At 46.0% G+C, this 20,203-nt stretch overlaps 2 protein-coding genes across 2 annotated transcripts; both read right to left on the bottom strand.

The window, feature by feature from the left end:
• Positions 1-693: 693 nt before the first annotated feature.
• On the bottom strand, positions 694-1,449 carry C18H21orf140 (chromosome 18 C21orf140 homolog). Its single transcript, XM_049858188.1, has one exon. The coding sequence runs from the start codon at positions 1,447-1,449 to the stop codon at positions 694-696; it is 756 nt and encodes a 251-aa protein (XP_049714145.1).
• A 7,047-nt stretch (positions 1,450-8,496) lies between these two features.
• Positions 8,497-15,108, bottom strand: SMIM34 (small integral membrane protein 34). Its single transcript, XM_049858488.1, has 4 exons — positions 15,092-15,108; positions 13,365-13,587; positions 13,002-13,059; positions 8,497-8,972 (listed from the first exon to the last, which is right to left on the bottom strand). The coding sequence occupies exons 1-4, from the start codon at positions 15,106-15,108 to the stop codon at positions 8,497-8,499; spliced, it is 774 nt and encodes a 257-aa protein (XP_049714445.1).
• Positions 15,109-20,203: the final 5,095 nt, after the last annotated feature.

Below are 20,203 nucleotides of genomic sequence, written 5' to 3'. Positions count from 1 at the left end.
AAACTCACGAAAAGGTTTACACACAAAAAGAAACAATCTTTTATGGTTACCAGGGAGGGGGAGAGGTGGGGATGGAAAAACACTTAATAGACAATAGATAAGTGGTAACTTTGGTGAAGGGTAAGACAGTACACAATACTGGGGAAGCCAGCACAACCTGCACAAGGCAAGGTCATGAAAGCTCTATAGATACATCCAAACTCCCTGAGGGGCCAAATTACTGGGCTGAAGGTTATTCTACTCTTTTTGTAACTCAGAAATGATTAGGTTTGGGACCCACCCTACTCTGGTATGACCCCATTAACATAACAAAACACTGTTTCAAAAAAGGGTCATTATTTATAGATATGGGGGTTAGGATTTCAACACATATTTTGGGGGTACATAATGTGCTCTTCAACCCACCCCACCACCATCCTCATTTGAGCTAGATTAACCCTAATTTACCATTGACATAGCCCTCAAAGTGGTTTAAGGAGAGTCCAGACCCCTCATTTACTGACAAGCTTTAATGATTCCTCCAGTAAACTCAAAGCACTTTGCTAACATCTTCAAAACCTCTTAATCCCCACAACATCCCTGTGAGGTTGTCATTGAAGTATCTTTGGCTGAAGTGGTCTGGATTGTAGCTCAACAGAGTTGACAAAGACTGGACACATAGCAGAGTCTCACTATTGGTTGGAGGAATCACCCTTAAGAAAATTTACCAAGATAGTAGTTTTCCCATCTTCTCACTTTGTTAGTTATTGTTTTCCACTTGCCTGGGCTTATCCTTTCAATCCCTTTGCTAATCAAGTCACTGAAAAGTATACACTGGTAAGAACAGATGCTGTCAATGGACTGCAAACAAAACTGTTTTCTGTTATTGATGATAAACCATTTCAGGGAAGACCAAGCTGAGTCTAAAGGGTTCAGGTAATTGTACGGGAAAGGCAGAGAGAGCAGCTCATGGCCACAGGACTTGGCTACTTCGGGGCAACACACGATGCTTGTTAAGTTAATGACTGATGGGGCACAGGACTGGTCCTCAGGCTCTTTGTCTTCCTCGGGCCTCATCTCACCGTACTGTCTTTTCTCTTTGACCACGATGGCACACTTCCCGTAGGCCTTCTTTACTACAGCACAGAACTCAAAGAAGAGGCTGTCTTCCTGCCTGATGCATAACTCATCTCGAAGGAACATCCGGTATTTCCAGGGCACCCATCCTTGACTACCACCAGCATGCACAATACACCAAGTTGGATTTTGCATGAAATATCTATCACCAAAATCCTCCCCAGTTACAAGACTTTCCGGAATATCAGTTTCCCCAAAAAATACAGTCTTAAACCCATCATATTGCAGGGTTCTCAGGGTCTTCAAATACTGGAGGCATTGCTTCCTCTTGATGCTATCAAATTGATTCCTGATAATAATGTTTCTCAAAAGAGGGTTTGCAAAGTGGAGCATGATGGCTCCTAAGTGTTTTTCAAGGCTTGCGCATCTACATCTGCAGAGGTTGGCAAGGGGGGGATGCTGACCTCATAAAGGGCTTTCTTACAGCTGTGCCAGCCCCATAGTTCCACTCGGATTTCACAGCATCATGGAACACAAGTTCAGAACAACTCTTTTCTGGCCCCTGTGAGACTAGGACAGGCAATTCTATCCCTAAACACTGTTGTTACTTGGATGTCACTTCTGCAGTAGGTCTGGGACAGAGGTTGGCAGTCTTCGAGGAGTGATGAGTTGTTTCTGACCCCATTCCATTCAGTTCATTAAGATGGGGAGGAAGATTACATTCATTCACCCATTAAAAAATATTTATTAAGCACCTACTATATATATATTTTTTATGCATCAGGCATTGCGCCACGCACCAAGGGCACAGTCGTGACGGGTCCAGGTAGGTCAGGACATGTGTGTGGTGTGTGTCTGTGTATGCACCAAATTTGTGCCAGCTGCCTGCCCACTTTTCCTATTAGCAGAGGGTTTTCCAGATGTTAGAAGGGGGGTCAAATCTCAGCTTCAACCCTCATCAGCCTCAGTTTCCTTGTCTGTACAGTGGGGTGAATACCTGTGTGCGAGTACCACAGTGAGGACAAATGAGGCAGCTTACATAATCTGCTGGTACAGAGCTTAGTAGATGGCTGCTATCACTGAGAGAGGCGGGCTGGGAGGGCAGATACTCCGAGAGTCTGGCACTGCACTGGGGAGAAAAGGAAAAGTGATGGGAGGGGAGAACAAAAAAGTCAAGATGGGACCAACGTCGAAATGAAATCAATTGTCCTCATTGTGGCAAAAATGGAAAACGTCCCTTCCCTCCCTTTTCTCCTTTCTTCTGTTTCTCTTTAATCTGTCTCTATTTCATCGATAAATATTGAGTGTCTCCCAGGTCCTGGTCTGTGTAAATCTTTGAAAGAGTTCATACCCTCAAGGAAGGCACTATCTTGTGGGTGAGAAGAGTCAGGGAGTGGTCTCAATATGAGCGGGTAGGACGGTAGGGTGTAGGGAAGCCCTAGATGTGGGCCCATGACAGACCATGTGTTTTAGTCATCTAGTGCTGCCATAACAGAAATACCACAGGTAAATGGCTTTAACAAAGAGAATTTGATTTTCTTACAGTCTAGTAGGTTTTTTTGTTTTTTTTTTTTAGTAGGTTACAAGTCCAAATTCAGTTTGTCAGCTCCAGGGGACAGCTTCCTCTCTCTGTCAGCTCTGGAAAAAGGTCCTTGTCCTCAACTTTCTCAAGGTTGAGGAGCTTCTCAGGCGCAGGGACCCCAGGTTGAAAGGACGTGCTCTGCTCCTGGTGCTGCTTTCTTGGTGGTGTGGGGTCCCCAACTCTGTTTGCTTCCATTTCCTTTTCTCTCCTGAGAGATAAAAGGAGGTGCAGGCCACATCCCAGGGAAACTCCCTTTACCTTGGATCAGGGAGGTGACCCGAGTCAGGGTGGTGGTACAATCCCACCCTAATACTCTCGACATAAAATTACAATTACAAAATGGAGGACAACCACACAATACTGGAAATCATGGCCTAACCAAGTTGATACACACATTTTTGGGGGACATAATTCAATCCATGACACCGTGTGATGGCAGCCTCCGGGAGAAGGAAATGGAGCGGATCCCAGCATGAATGGAGATGGGCTGGCAGTGGGGAGGAGCTTGCATTACAGCTGAGATAAAGCTTCTAGGGGTTCCTGACCTCCCTCAAGATGACGTGGGGAATGTAATATGGGAGCTGAGGAAAGACTGAGCTACACAGGCTGCAACAAACATGCAGCCTATGTTGGTTCCAGAGGACTAACCAACCCAACCCAACCCAAACTAGCTGCAGTTAATTCGACTCCAACTCATGGGAACCCCATGTGTGTCAGAGTAGAACTGTGCTCCATAGGGTTTTCAATGGCTGATTGTTTTGAGAAGTAGATCACCAGGCCTTTCTTCCAAGGCACCTCTGGATGGACTTGAACCTCCAACCTTTCAGCTAGCAGCCAAATGCATTAACCATTGCACCACCACCCAGGGACTCCGTATGTTTGTAGGGAGTGTGCAAAGGTGTATGTGAACTTGTGTATGTACACGTGTCTATGAGTGAGTGTGTGGTGGGGCCTGTGTTGCGTGTGTGACTTTGTGTGCACATGCACACACACACGTGTGAATTTTAAAATGCCTGGATCTGTTTGTGTTCTGGAAGGGCTTCCTGGTTTCTCAGCACTGAGAGCAGCACTTACAGAGAAGTCCTCCTCAGTCCCGGCAGAGCCACACCACTTCCTTCTGGGCCGGGCGCCAGTGCCCACGTTCTTCCCAGCCCTCGCTGCGGGGAATTAGTCAATTACACAACTGTCAGGGGAATTACCCGGTTATCTCCAGGTTTCCTCACCTCACTTCTTGCCTCTTTTGGTGGAGGCACAACTCCCATCTCCGGCTTCTTCTAGGCCCTTGCCTGGGAGAACAGAAAGCCACCCCGCGGAGCTTAAAGCTTGTTCACGACTGCTGGGAACAGCCATCCCCAACCTGGCACATCCAGGAGCCATCTGGAGCTTTACAAAATTGCCTATGTCTGAGCCCCAGGCTCCGAGGTTCTGATTGAAGTGGTCTGGGGTGAGGTCTGGGCATCATGATTTTTACAAGCTTCCCGATGGCTCCAAGGTGAAGCCAAGATTAGAACCACCGCCTTAGAGAGGCTCCCTCGGCCTGATGGAGAGCTAGGTGCAGGCCTCAGGGTGGGCAGCAGAGGCTGTCTCAGGTGTAGCAGGTGCGGCAGTGCCCTGGGGGCCACTTGAGGCCTGGAGTGGGGCGTCACTGAGCAGTTTCTATTAACCCTGTAAGGCCCGAGGGCCTTCCTCAAGCACGATAGACAGAGCGAGGGGCACCAGAGGGGAGCGCCTGCCCTCAGGCGGAAGTCCAAGGGGGTGCCAGACGAGGCGTGGAATGACATTCCGAGGCGCCACAAATATGAAAGGCACCTGACTGCGGCAGCCAGCCAAGAGCGGGGAAGGTGTTTCTGCTGAAACGTTGCTGCTATCATCAGTGTCTCTTCATCTTGAAGTTGGGGGGACAGGGGCGCATCGTAGAGATTGCCCTGGGGGCTGTTACCCCGCGGGGCCCCTGCAGGGGCGCTATTTTCCTAAGTGCGCCTCTGGCTAGCAGGCGCCTCGGAGGAGGTATTTCTTTTCTGCATGGAAAGGTATATTTAGACCCCCAATAAATGCAAACAGATTCGAAGCAGGAAATGGAATTGAGCTTCCCTGTGCTGCCCATGGTGGCCCCGTGAACCCCACGGGCACGGTTTGGTTCAACCCTGCGGCAGCCATTGCTGCGGGTCCTCCAGTTCCAGGCACGCGGTTGATCACGCTTCCCTGCCCCCTAGTGGCTGGGAGGAATCATGCGTGGCGGGCGGGAGCGGCGTGTGTCCTTCCAGGCTGGATGGAGGAGACCGTCCGGAGCTCTTCCCTCCGCCCCGGCGCTGCGGTGGTCCGCGCTGGGCTGCCCTGCAGCTTGGGTCCTACGGTGAGGGCTGTGCCGGTGCAGAGCAGGTGCCCTCGCTGGCCTGCTGTGCGCATGTGCTGTGAGAGAAAGAACCCTGGTTGTTTCACCGCTGAGGTTTGGGGGCGGTTGGTGTGTCTGCTGCTGTTGTGGCCCACCCTGACTTAAAGAAAGACCCACATTTTATACACGAGGCTCCAGGTCCCTCTGTTCCAACAGACTGGTGGTGGTGGTGGTGTTAGGTGCCGTCAAGTCAATTCCGACTATTAGTAGAACTACCCCATAGGGTTTTCCAGGCTGTAATCATTATAAAAGGAGCCCTGGTGGTGCAGTGGTTAAGTGCTCGGCTGCTAATCGTAAGGCCAGCAGTTCGAACCCCCCCAGCTACTCCACGGGAGAAAGTTGGGGCAGTCGCCTTCCATAAAGATTACAGCCTTGGAAGCCCTATGGGGCAGTTATAACTCGTGCTATAGGGTGGCCAGGATGTGTAGGTTGGAATCCACTCGACAACAATGGATTTGGGGTTTTTCTTGGTTTAATGTTTATGGGAGCAGATCTCCAGGTCTTTCTTGCCAGGAGTTCCTGGATGGGTTTGAATCTTTCCGTTAGCAGCTGAGTGCTCAACCACTGCGCCATGAGGGCTCCTCAACAAACTGTTAGTCTAACTATGTCTATGTAGGAAATAAATGGAGGGAGGGGTTCACCACACCCCATACAATTGTTCAAGAAGTCAGGACTCCAGGCCCTCAGTGACACCTTGGTCACCTGTCCACATAAGTATCCAGTGGCCACACAGCCAGGAAGTGGCCAAGATGGGATTCAGACCTTGGTCTCTAACTTCAGTGCAGCACAGAGCTGCAGCTGCCAGCATACCATGTCTCCAGGATGGCAGCCCTCCGCTCCTCACCTTAATAGAAGTAAGAGTGTATTCTGCACAGAGGCTAAATGGAGGCATCACATGGGCTTTGGATCTGATAGTTTTGAACCCCTTGCTAGCCGTGTGATAATATACAAGTTTCTTAACCTCTCTGAGTCTCAGTTCCCTAGTAATTCCCACCTGGTGGAGTTTTCACAGGAAAAAGATGTGGCAGTCTGCTTTCATAAAGATTTTTCAGCCTTGGGAACCCTCTGTCCCATACAGTCCCTATGAGTCAGAATCGACTTGATGGTAATGGGTTTTTCTTGTTTGGTGGAGTTATAAGAGGATTTACCTAGGCTAGCAGGTGTCAAAACACCTAGTACTTGGTACCAGCACCAGTTGCCACTGAGTCGATCCAGACTCATGGTGACCCCCTGTGTGTCAGAGTAGAACTGTCCTCCACAGCGTTTCCAATGGGTGAGTTTTGGGGATTAGATCACCAAGACTTTGTTACGAGGTGCCTCTGTGTGGACTTGAACCTCCAGCTTTTGGTTAACAGCTGAATATGTTAGCTGTTTGCACCTCCCAGGGACTCCTAGTTCTTGGTTCATTTAGCTCATTAAACGTTAGTTTTCTTCCATTAGCGGGCCACGATTGCCTACCCTGCTTCCATCCCCCCTGTTCTTCTCAACAATACTCCGAGCAGCTGTCCACACAGCTCAGGTCCTTTTGCAGGAAGCCAGGCCAACCCCTGTTTCCAGGCTTAAGCCAACTGGCCATCACCATGGCTCAGGGTGTGCACGTGACCTGTGAGGCCGCAGGCAACTTCAGGATTCTTCCTTGGACTTCTGGGGCACTCTGGCCCTGAGGCGGCCAAGCTTATTTCCCGCATTCTTCTTGTTCCAGATCTCCCCTCAGTCCTTCGTGCACAAAGCCTCACCAGCACAGGCTCAGACACGTCTGGCCCCAGCAGGAGACACGGACTGGGCTCAAGCTGGGAACCCTGCTTTATTTCTTTTCTGCTAATTAAACTTCTTAATATAACTCCATGCTAAGCATGTTTGCAAGGCAGGGGTGTGGGAGAAAAGGCCTGTCAGGCTTAGAGAGAGAGCAGCTTCCTTCTGTTCTGTGTACTAGCAGAGATGTGTGTGTGAACGTGCTGGTCTGGGCCAGCGTGGCAGCTTGGTACAGACAGCACATGATGGTCAGGTTTTCAAATGAGCCAGGAAGGACACGGCTGGGGGGCAGACCTCTCAGCACCTCCCTGGAAAATAATAATTACAGTGATAATAATACTATGCTTCAAAGACGTTTAGGATGTGTTCACACATGAAGGCAACACAGAAATCCGTGTGATGGAAACGCTGTGGCTTAATTTGACATTTATGAGTGATATTGGAGACTCAACAACATCGCCCTACTGGTTGGTTTCACTTCATTAAATTTCCAGTGTGTCTAATTATGTCACTACTGCTAATGGTTGATGGCATAAATGTCTTTCTCTGACCTGTTGTGAGGTTTACCAAGCAAATTTTCAGTTCTGTTGTAATGTATTGTCCTGAGTCACCAGTATTTCATTGTAGTTTTCTTACAAAGAGTTCACAAGGATGAATTTCCTTCTGTCACATGCTGATGTGGCTGCCCCTGCCCCCTACCAGGTCTTGGAGGAGTGGTCTAGTTTGTGTTGGGTGTTTACATGCTACAGGCTACACAGAACTCTTTTAAAAGTGACCCATATCCAAACCGCAATTAGACACCACCTCACCCCCATTAGAATGGCAATTATTAAAAAAGAAAGAAAGAAAAACAAGTGTTGGCAAGGTCGTGGAGAAAGTGGAACCCTTATCCATTGCTGGTGGGAATGTAAAATGGTGCAGCCACTGTGGAAAGCGGCTTGGTGGTTCCTCAAAAAGTTGAACAACATAGAGTTACCATAAACCATATGACCCAGTAATTCCAATCCTAGGTGTGTATACAGAAGAAGCGAAGGCAGAAATGCAAACGGAAACCTGTATACCAATGTTCACTGCAGAACTATACACAACAGACCGAAGGTGAAAGAACCAAAATGTCCATCAACAGATGAGTGGGATAAACAAAATGCAGTACATAACCTACAATAGAATATTACACAGCCATAAAGAGATACGAAGTTCTGGAGCAGGCCACAACATGGATAAAGCTTGATAGTATTATGCTGAGTGAAATAAGTTAGTCGCAAAAGGACAAATACTGTATGATCTCACTTACATGACATAAGCGGATATAAGGAAACTGAAGATTATTAGTGGTTATATGGGAAAAAGGGCAATCAGGGGAAGGGAGGTTGCCTCCACGTACACCCCCGGGAGTCTCCTGGGTTCTCCTGAGACCCTTGGGTCTGGATTTTGGAATCCAGCCTGGTCTGCTGCAGACACACGGGCTTTCCCAGGAAAGAGCGAGCATGGCTGGAAGCTGCTGCCCCTGCTCTCTGCCCTTGAAGCACCAGAAGCCTCAGAAGGAAACAGGGGTTGGCTTCCAGTCATCCCTCATCATCAGTGCCCACAGCTCAGGGATGCTGCATTAGCCCCATCAAGGGGTCAACTCTTCTCCCCAGGTCCCAGATAAACCCAAAGCAGCTCACGGCAAGAAGGTTGGGGCTTTCCCTGTGGAGCCAGCTTGTCTTGACTTTCAGGGGATCCCCTGGGTTCCAGCCTGGGGCCCACTGTCTCCATGCGTTGGCCTTGTGCTGGCCTGGTTGGGCTCCGGGGTGGCTCTGTTGTCAACAGTTGGTGCAGAGCGTTGGGCTGCCTTGCTCTGGAGCTCTTTGTTTTTTAGTTTGGAGGTCAAATTTGAGTAATAAATATCTTCCAAGGGCTTATCATTCTTTCCGAGGATATTGCTGGCCAGCCGGAAGAGGAAGATGACCCCGTAGATGCCGATGATGGTCAGGATGTACCAGGCAGCGCTCGTCCCGTCCGGGAGCTTCAAGGCCCGGGTGGAGTTGGTGGTGTTCTTCCCCTGCATGTGGTCCCTCAGTAGGTTCCACGGCAGGGCGCTGGCCGGGTCCGGCTGGGGCTCCCTGAGGAGTCTGTCTGGTCCCTCAGCAGGTGCCACGACAGGGCACTGGCCAGGTCTGGCTGGGCCCTGAGGAGTCCACCTGGTCACTGAGAAACAAAAAACCCCAGATGAGACCCTCCATCCTGGGCGGAGGGCTGCCTGGCCACACCCAGGGGAGTATGGTCCTCATACGAGTGGGAAAAAGGGGGCTGAACAGGGACTTCCTTGGTGGCATCCCAAGAGCCTAACAACATGCATGCCAATATATTTTAAAAAATCAGAAGAGTTCAAAACACCAAGTTCTTGATAGGAGAAGCAACGTCACGTTGTGAGTGGGTGTCGTCGAGTTGATTCTGACTCATAGCAACCCCATGTGACAGAGTAGAACTGCCCCTAGGGTTTTCTAGGCTGTAATCTTTGTGGGAGGAGATTGCCACGTCCTTCTCCCTCGGAACCTCTGGTAGGTTCCAACTGCCGACCTTTTGGTTAGCAGCCAAGAGCTTAACTGTTTGTGCCACCCAGGGACCTCAGAACCAGCTATAACTCTTACTAAAAAACTCTCCCAATAAAACTAAAAGAGCTAAAACCATGTGGTACTGCTGCCTAGACAGGCAGATCAATGGAACAGAATAAAAGCATCATCAGCAGGCCAAATGTGCTGCTGTCAGGTAGATTCTGACCCACAGCGACCCTGCAGGACAGAGTAGAGCTGCTCCATAGGGTTTCCAAGGGGCGCCTGGTGGGTTCCAACTGCCGACCTTTTGGTTAGCAGCAGTAGTTCTTAACCATTGCGCTGCCAGGGCTCCATCAACAGGCCAGGAATTGGAATTTGGTAGATACGAAGGGGCACTTCCGATCATTGTGGAAAAGATGGAGTCTTCAATAAATAACATTGGAACAATATACTGTTGGGTCCACATCTCCCACCTTATGCTCCCCAAAGCCCAGGTAAATAACATTTTAATACAGAAAATTAAACCTTCTAAAAGTACTAGGAAAAAAATGGATGGTGGATTTTTTTTCTTTATTATTTCAGATTGGGAAATGCTTTCTAAGCATAACACAAAAATCCAAAAGCAGAAACAAAACAAAAGCCCACATTGTTAAATTCAACTACATAAAAAAAAAAAAAAGATACTGCATGATTAAAAAAATACTATAAAACCAAAAGACAAATGACAAACTGGAAAATATCACAATTTATGTTATGAATTTTCTTAATAGCCTTTAGCTCTGTAAGAAAAAGCCTAAAAACCCAGTAAAGAAATGTGCAAAGGATAAGAACAAATAGGCCATAGAAAAAGAATTGGACCTCGAACATTAAAAAAAAAAAAAACTTTTCAATTTCACTGAGACTAAGAGAAAAGCCCTGGTGGTACAAATAGTTAAGTACTGGCTGCTAACCGGAAGGTTGGGGGTTTGAACCCACGCAGTGGTTCTGAGGGAGAAAGGCCTGGCAATCTGCTTCCGTAAATATTACGGCAGTTCTACTCTGCGTCCTGGGGTCTCCATGAGTCGAAACAGACTCAAGGGCACCTAACAACAACAACAAGAAAAACGTAAATTAAAACTCCAACAAGATAGCAATTTGTTATCTGTCATGTTTACAAACTCTCAGTGTTTCAGAACACACCGTGTGGCTCTGTCTGTGGGGTGGTAATCAGGGCACTGCCTAATTGCTATGAGAGTGTGAATTCACATTGACAAGATCTATCAACATTACCGCAGTTGTTAAGAGCTCAGCTGCTAACCCAAAGGTCGACGGTTCAAATCCACCAGCTATTTCTTGGAAACCCTATGGGGCAGTTCCACTCTGTCCTATATGAGTCAGAATCTACTTGATAGCAACAAGTTTTTTTTTTATCAACGTAACAAATACACTTACCTTTGACCTGGAGGTCCCTGGGTGGTGCAAACTGTTAACTCTGCTCCGCTGTTAACCAAAAGTTTGGAAGTTCAAGTCCACCCATAGGTGCCTTGGAAGAAAAGCCAGTTGATCTACTTCTGAAAACTCAGCTATTGAAAACCCTGTGGAGCACAGTTTACTCCGACACACATGGGGTCACCATGAGTTGGAAGAGACTCAGTGGCAACTGGTTTTACTTTTCACCCAGCACTTCTACCTCTAGGAATTTACCCTAAAGATACACTAGAACATGTCTGGACTAAAGGTTAGTCCTGCTAAAGGTTAGTCACTGCAGCGTAGCTTGGGAACGGTCTGAATAGCATGTACCGGGAGATGGCTGGGTACATTTTGGAAGGGCCACACAGTGGAACACGATACAACTCTAAAAAGTAATGAGTGTTTTATAGGTCCTAAATGTTAATAAGCAAACAAAACAAAACCTATTGCCGTTGAGTCAATTCTGACTCATAGCAACCCTACAGGACAGAGTAGAACTGCCCCATAGGGTTTCCAAGGAGCAGCTGGTGGATTCAAACTCCAGCCTTTTGGTTAGCAGCTGTAGCTCTTAACCACTGGGCCATCGTGGCTCTAAAAGGGGAAGGAGAGTATATACCATTGAGAGTCCCTGAGTGTCACAAATGGTTAAGCACTTGGCTGCTGACTAAAAGCTTGTCACTTTGCATCCACCCAGAGGCACCTCGGAAGCGAGGCCTGCTGACCTACTTCTGAAAAATGAGCCGTTGAAAACCTTCTGCAGCACAGTTCTACTCTGACCCACATGGGTCATCAGGAGTTGGAATCGACTTGACGGCCAATGTTTTTTTAAAAAATATACGTTATTTGCTCATAGCTCACATATGTATAGAATATATTCGGGAGGGTGCATAAGAAACTAGTACCTGTGATTTCCCCTGGGGAAGAGGACTGGAAGGAGACGTCCTGCCCACCGTGGGCCCTTTTGTGCCTTTGGCACCGTGTATATTTATTCTCAAAAATAACTTTAAAATGAAAGAGTGTAAGTTGTGACTTTTTTGGTCTCCTCGGCGAAGCGCCTCTGGGTAAAGACCTTGTGTGCCCTTCCAAGACCAGAAGATTAAGATCTCAATTGCTGTTTAATTCAAAACTGTTTTCCTAGTTGGGGAGCCCATGAAAAAAGCAAAACAATGAAAACCAAAGTGTCTATAGAGACTTTCCAGTCTTTGAGCCAGCTTTACTGGTTCAAATCCCTATGACTTGCTCTGTGTAAACACAGATATACTCAGATATGCCACGGGATAAACTCCATAGCCCGAGGGTAGGCCAAATGTGCTTCGTAAGTGCTTCCTATCTGATATTTGTGTGTTTTTTTGCTAATTTATTTTACTAATGCAGGACTCAGAGAGGCCAGCATTGTTGTCATATTTAGGCACATAAAGGAGTGAATAATCTCACTACTTTTAGAGGAAGGGGGAACCATTTAATAACTCTACAAACTACATGTGACAAAGTCCAGGGTAACGAACAGACTAAATTACGTGAAATCAATCAGTCATAAGAACAATAAAATAACCATTCATTTCATATCGCTCTCAGTGGAACGGTTTGAGACCTTAAAGTAAGGGAGGAAACCTGTTTCACTGAGTTGATTCCAACTGACCTGATCCCATGTGTGTCAGAACTGTGCTCCATAGGGCTTTCAATGAAGATCTCCAGGCCTTTCTTCCGAGGTGCCTCTGGGTGAACTCAAACTTCCAACCTTTCCATTAGTAGTCCATCACATTAGCCATTTGTACCACCCAGGAACCCCAAGGGAGGAAAACCTCCCATAATTATTAAAAAACAAACCAACCTGACAAGAACACCATGAATCTTGATTAGGATGAGAGAACTTATTTAAACTTGGGACACATGTAAAAACTCATAGAAGTTCCTGTGAATTGTCACAGAATAACGTAACGTGTTCAAATACATATAATACATACCCAAATAATAACTACAGAACATTGACTTATATTTTAAGGCTGGTCATTTTTTCTATAAGAAAGAACCCACCTATCAATGACTGCAATATGTTGTGCTTCACCTTTCTCTTTAAAAAGGTAAGAGTAAGTTAGGTGGTATCTTAATGGATAAACAGGGTGCCGAAGGGCTAAGGCTTTTCGTCAGCACCATTGTGAACTTGTAACTTAACGATGTGAAATCTATCAGTAATCCCACAACCGTCCATCCTTGCACCGTCTCAGATACTTACACGCTGTGAGGTGGTCTTTTCCTTGACTGGTTTCCCTTGGGGAGGCAAGTTTAATCCACTGGCCAGGAAAGCAGAGACGATAAAAGGACAGCCCCTTTCTCCTTGCAGGTGACCAGAGCTGCGCTGCAATGGGGCTGCACTAGGTTGTTAGTGCAGGAAGTAATAAGATTCCCCAAGAATTTTAGGGCAGTGCCAAACAGAAACTTAGCTGAGAAAAAGTGGATGGATTTTCTCATTCAATTAATCCGAGGATCCAAGTCATTTTGTCTTCTACTGGCCTAGAGTTTTAGAAAAAATCTTCTGACTTTGGCTTGTTAGGAAGGTCATTAGTAGAATAATTTTTTTTTTTTTTTTTTGGTGTACTGGGCCAGCAAGCCTCCCTCGCTGCCAGGTCCCATCCAAGCCTGAGGTGGTGGAAGGCTCTCCTCGATGCTGGCTCTCCAGCTTATAACCCGGTTGGTTCCTGAAGTCCCCTGTTCTGCACCTGTCACAGGTGTAGCAGAGGGCCAGGTGTGGAAGAGCCTCATCATCACAGGGCCAGGAAACTCCATGGTCAAGAGTCACCGGCTTCCTCTCAGGCTGTCTCCTAAATGAGGAAACCCAGCAGGAAGGAGCAGGCCCTGAGGGCACACCTGAGGGATGTGGCCCTCGCTTCCTCCTCAGGGCTCAGTGGGCAGTGGGCTCCTCTTGCCCAAAGCCCCGAGTCACAGGCCACTTAGGAACTGGGGTAGATTGCAAAGTGCTGGAATGAGGAAAACAGGAGAGGAAAGATCAGAAGACTGCAGGTTCCCTAATGCAACCATCCTTCCCAACCCCATTTCTCCAGGGTCCTGGCTAATATGACCACGACCTGCCAGCCTCGTGAGGGTTGTCAGTGTTGGGAACTAATCTGATCAAATTTCCATCAGCAGAAAACCAAAAAACAAACCTGTTGTCATCGAGTCGATTCCAACTCATAGCAACCTGATAGAACAGAGTAGAACTGACCCACAGGGTTTCCAAGGAGCGGCTGGTGGATTCAAACTGCTGACCTTCTGGTTAGCAGTGACGTTCTTAACCACTGCTCCACCAGGGCTCCCCCATCAATAGGGAACTGGTTAAATAAATTATAATATAGGCCATACGATTCAGCAATTTCACTCCTAGGTATATACTAAAGAGAAATGAAAACATATATCCACACAAAAACTTGTACCTAAATTGTTCATAGCGGAATTACTCATCATAGCCAAAAGTCACCAGGACAGGAGCCAGGGCTCTGATCCCAGCCTCACTCTGTGACCCTGTAAAATAAGGGCAGGGAGGATTAGTACCGTCTGCTACTCTTTGTTCCCAAGGACTGAAGGAAGCCTAGGGGAAGAGCCACTCCTTGGTGGAGGTGTCTGACTTGGGCAGATTGCTTTGTGTGCCTGCCAACACTGGCCCGCCTCAGAGAGGGAGGCCAAGCCGGGCAGCTGGCATGTAGAGAGGGAAGCTTTGGGGGGTGTGGCATCTGGGAGGTCAGCAGGTTTTAGCATTCAGTTCCAGCAGGATGTTGGCATGGGATGTGGGAAATAATAAGCCCCAGTACAATGCGGAAGCCATTCTGCCCAAAGACAGGATAGTCCAGGCCAAGATGTAAGAAGAGCCCCTACACTTACAGGGTCTCTATGAGTTGGAATTGACTCGAGGGCAATGGGTTTGTTTTTTTGTTGTTTTGTTTTAACAGTATGGAATGGGAATTCCAGGATGGTGGGAATGGTTAAGCGCTTGACTACTAGCTAAAAGGTTGCTGGTTCAAATCTACCTAGAGACTCCTTGGAAGACAGGCCTCGGGATCTGCTTCCAAAAGAAATAAAGATCTGGTTATCCACTTCCAAAAAAATGAGACATTGAAAACCCTATGGAGCACAATTTTACTCTGACACACATGGGATTGCATGAGTTGGAATGGACCCGACAGCAACTGGAAAACTGTATGGAACCACTCTAGGACAGGTTCTTTTCATGCTGTCTGGGTTCTCCCCCCTAGAATCTCTATAGGGAAGGAGTGTTGTTCCCATTTAAAGAGGAGGGGATGTCTGGCATCAAGGTCGTCATCCTCCCACTACCTGACCATCACCTTCATGCTAGACCTAGAGTCTGCTGTCTTAATTACCTTGCGCTGCTCTCACAGAAATGCCACAAGTGGGTGGCTTTAAAGAACGAAATTTATCTTCTCGTGTTTCAAAAGCCTGGAAGTCTGAATTCAGGGAACCACCTCTAGGGGAAGGCTCTCTCTCTCAGGGATGGAGTACCAATAAGCAAGGTAGGCACGGGCTTCTTTGTGCTTACTTACTAATCTGCAGTGCACTTACCTGCTTACTGTAAACTGGGCATACTGTGCTTACTGGCTAGTCTGCCCTTTCTTCTTTATTGACGCTGGGGGAGTATCCTGTCTCCAACCAAAAGGTTGGCAGTTTGAATCCACCAGGTGCTCCCTGGAAACTCTACATGGCAGTTCTATTCTGTCCTATAGGTTTGCCATGAGTCAGAATCAACTCGACAACAAGTTGTTTTTTTTTTTTATTTCAGCTTCTGTAGCCCTGGCGTTCCTCGGTTCCTGGGTGATCTTCCCGTGGTATCTATCTTCCCTGGTTTGTGCCTCTTCAGTGTCTAATCTGACCTTTTTCTAATGCATAAATGATTACATTGACGTGTCCACATGAACATGACAGAGAAAACCCTATTCCCAAATTGGACTTACGTCTACAGGTGTTGGGGTCAGGATTCCAACTCATATTTTTGGGGACACAATTTAGTCCATAATATTTGGTGTGTGAGTTCTCCAGATCACTCATCCTACAGGTTGAATTACAGAGCGATGGAGCCGTCCCTGTTACAGCTGATGCATGTCCTTGACCTTCAAACTCTTGGGAGAAACTAATCTATGGTGTTAAAAGTTAGGATAATGGATACTCTTCAGGTGAGGGGAAGTGATTGGAAGGGGGCACAAGAGGACTCTGGGGTGTTGGTTATGTTCCATTTCACATGTTTGTTCAGTTCACACAAATTTATAGAGCTGTACACTTATTTTGCATGCACTTTTCTGTATGCATGTTCCAAAAAAAACCAAAGCAGTTGCCATCAAGTTGATTCCGATGCATGGTGACCCCATGTGTCTCAGAGTAGAACTGTGCCCCATAGGGTTTTCAATGTCTGTTACCTTTTGAAAGCAGATCACCCGGCCTTTCTAAAACCTCTCCCTGTCGTTTCCTTAACACAGGAAACCCCAACAGGCAGTGAGAAAATAAAGTTTACGGTTTATACGGAAAAATGTAAATGCAGTTTTAAAAGAAAGGGTCTGTATTCTCCCACAACTGTGGCCACAAGATATTATCTGATGAAAAGTGCCTTGTCCCTGGAGGAGGGGGTGGTGTCAAGGTCTCAGTCACTACAGGACCAGGCAGCTGCCTGCCTTCTTCTTAATCAGTGTGGATGACGTCACCTCTTGTCATTCCTGAATGCTTACACAACAGTGAAATGGAACAACCTGTACCACCAAGAGGGCCAGGAATTTTCTCCCGACTGTGTTCCTGCATTGCTCCTGTCTCCTCAGGCCTTCTTGTTCCACCTAAACACAGTCAAGCAAAGCTGCTCAGCCATAAATATTTGCCTGAGCTACAGTTGTGAGAGAAATGACTCCTATAGCCTTTGTCATTGACATTTGACCTTTGACATTGAAGACCTGATTCTCAGAGAGCCATGGCTACTTTTGCCCACTCAAGAGCCAGTCACATTAGAGAGCTTCTAAATTTGGAGCAAAGGATGATGTGAACTTGACTCTCCAAAGAAAAGGAAAGGAAAAGAGAGTCTTTTTAACAAATGATGCTGGCAAAACTGGATGTCCTTCTGCAAAAAAAAAAAAAGAAGAAAGAAACAGGACCCATACCTCACACCGTACACAAAAACTAATTCAAAATGGATCAAAGACCTAAATATAAAACCAGAAACTATAAAAATCATGGAAGAAAAAATAGGGTCAATGCTAGGTGCCCTAAGATACAGCATAAATAGTATACAAACCACATAACTAACAATACACAAACACCAGGAGATAAGTTAGATAACTGGGATCTCCTAAAAATTAAACACTTAGGCTCATCAAAAAGCTTCACCAAAACAGTACCTACAGACTAGGAAAATTTTTTTGGCTATGACATATCCGACAAAGGTCTAATCTCTAAAATCTATAGGAAAATTCAATACCTCTACAACAAAAAGACAAATAATCCAACTAAAAAATGGGCAAAGGGTATGAACAGACACTTTACCAAAAACATTCAAGCAGCTAACAGACACATGAGAAAATGCTAAGGATCACTAGCCATCAGAGAAATGCAAATCAAATCTACAATGAGATACCATCTCACCTGACATTACTAGCATGAATCAAAAAAACCAGAAGATAACAAATGTTGGAGAAGCTGTGGGGAGATTGGAACTCTTATGCCCTGCTGGTGGGAATGCAAAACGGTACAGCCATTTTGGAAAATGTTATGGCACTTCCTTAAAAACCTAGAAATAGAAATATCATACAATCCAGCAATCCCACTCCTAGGAATACATCCTAGAGAAATAAGAGCCGTCACACGAATAGACATATGCACACCCACGTTCATTGCAGCATTATTCACAACAGCAAAAAGGTGAAAACAACCTAAGTGTCAATTGACAGATGAAGGGATAAATAAACTATGGTACATATACATAGTGGAGTTCTATGCAATGATAAAGTTCAACGATCAATCCATGAAACATCTCACGACGTGGATGAATCTGGAAGACATTATGCTGAGTGAAATAAGTCAATCACAAAAGCACAAATACTGTATGAGACCACTATTAGAAAAACTCAAGAAAATAGTTACACTCAGAAAGAAACAATCTTTGGTGGTTACAAGGGTAGGGATGAGTGGGGAGGGAAAACACTAACTAGACAATAGATAAATGGTAACCTTGGTGAAGGGTAAGACAGCAATACTGGGGAAGTCAGCACAATTTGACCAGTAGACACATCATAGACACATCCAAACTCCCTGAAGGACTGCGTTACTGGGCTGAGGGCTGGAAACCACGATCTCGGGGGACATCTAGCTCAATTGACATAACATAGTTTATAAAGAAAATGTTCTACATTCTATTTTGGTGAGTAGTGTCTGGGGTTTTAAAAGCTTGTGAGTGGCCATCTGAGATACATCTACTGGTCCCACCCTGTCTGAAGCAAGGAAGAGTGACGAAAACCTAGGACACAAGGGAAAGATTAGTCCAAAGGACTAAGGGGCCACAACTTCCATGGCCTCCACCAGACTGAGTCCAGCACAACTAGACAGTGCCTGGCTACCACCACTGACTGCTCTGACAGGGACCACAATAGAGAGACCCAGACAGTACTGGAGAAAAATGTGGAACAAAATTCTAATCCACAGAAAAAGACCAGACTTACTGGTCTGACAGAGACTGGAGAAACCCCAAGAGTATGGCCCCCGCACACCCTTTTAACTCAGTACTGAAGTCACTCCTGAGGCTCACCTTCCAGCCAAAGATTAGACAGGCCCATAATACAAGCAATAATGCATCTAGTTCAACCATGTATAGGAGACTCAATGGGCACACCAGCCCAGGGCAAGGGCAAGAAGGCAGGAGGGGACAGGAAAACTGGATGAATGGAAATGGGGAGCCCAAGGTTGAGAAGGTGAGGGTGTTAGCACTTTGCAGGGTTGGTAACCAATGTCACAAAACAATATGTGTATTAATAGTTTAATGAGAAACTAATCTGCTCTGTAAACTTTCACCTAAAACACAATGAAAAACAAAGAAAGAAAGAAAGGGGTGGAACAAAAACAAAAGAAACAGTGCTTTTGCGTTTCAAGGTGTCAGAACTGGCATTTTTAAAAACCTTGATGAGTAAATGCTCATACCCACACTTGCATTCTTTCTGAGCAGAGTTTTCTAGGGTGGCAGACCTTAGCAGCCAGTTCTGACACCTTGCTTGAAAAAAGACATGAAAGATGATGGCGACTTTGTCCTGGAAAGAGCAACCAAGCTCCTTCCTTGCCCTGATCCATCAGCCAAGCCCCCCACCACAGCCTGTCATGGCCAAGAACACAGATTCTGGGTATTTCCACCTCTGTTAGGTGAATAACCTTTAGGTGAATAACCTTCCAGAGGACATTATAAAGATTCTTTTCATCTTACTAAGCTGTACGCCTGAAAAAGGTTGAATTGGCAAAGGTAGTGTTATGTAAATTTTTACAAAAAAAGAGAACAACTGCTGCTGATACTGCTTTTATACAACCAAACACCTCATGGGATTTGTTTTCTTAGTTTAGAGGTTTAGGAATATGGTTTCACAGGACAACCCAGTCAATTGGCCTAATACTGTTTTCGGTATTTCTGCTCTCTCTTAATTTATTGCATAGTGTCTGGGCTCTTTAAAATTTGCAAGCAGGCATCCAAGTTGCAACAGTTGATCTCTATCCACCTGGAGCAGCAGCAGAAGAAAGAGAGTCAGGAATTGGAGGAGGAAATGGAATGTGTGGCTAATTGCTTCCATGAACAACTGTCTCCTTTGCCTTGAGACCAGAAGTATTAGATGGTGCCCAGCTACCATTACGGTAAGTCTTGATCAAACATTCTGTAGCAGAACCCTGATCAAGAGGGAGAAAATGTAGAACAGAATTTCAAATTCTTATGAAATCAAGTCTTTCTGGAGCCACTGAGGCTGGATGAACCCCCAAGACTATTGCCCTGAGATACTCTTTAACCCTGAAACCATAAATCAAAAATATCCCCGAAGCCTTCTTTAAGCCAAACAATAGTCTAGCTTAACTAGTAAAGAATGTCTGTCATGAACACTGTACTCTTTTAAAGAACTAATTATATGGATCAAATTGACAACAGCAACTTGAAAGGATAGCTAGGAAGCTTAGGGGGAATGAGTTTTTGTCAACACGGGAGGAACAAACCAGAAAAGGAGGGTGATAGTAAGTGGTCACAGTCACTGTGATGTACATGCAGAAAGTGCTTGACTGGTGTAGGTTTTGCAGTGTACATTTTCAATGACAATTTAAAAAAAGGATAATAACTCTACAAAATAATATCAATCATTGTGGTGGGCATGGTGGAGAAAAAAACTTTAAAAATACAAAACATGATCTAAAACCATATGACAGAACGATATT

The sequence above is a fragment of the Elephas maximus genome, chromosome 18 (genome assembly GCF_024166365.1).
Source record: "Elephas maximus indicus isolate mEleMax1 chromosome 18, mEleMax1 primary haplotype, whole genome shotgun sequence".
NCBI lineage: Eukaryota > Metazoa > Chordata > Mammalia > Proboscidea > Elephantidae > Elephas > Elephas maximus.
Note: the sequence above shows the minus strand (reverse complement) of the source record. Positions and strands in the feature narration are given on the sequence as shown.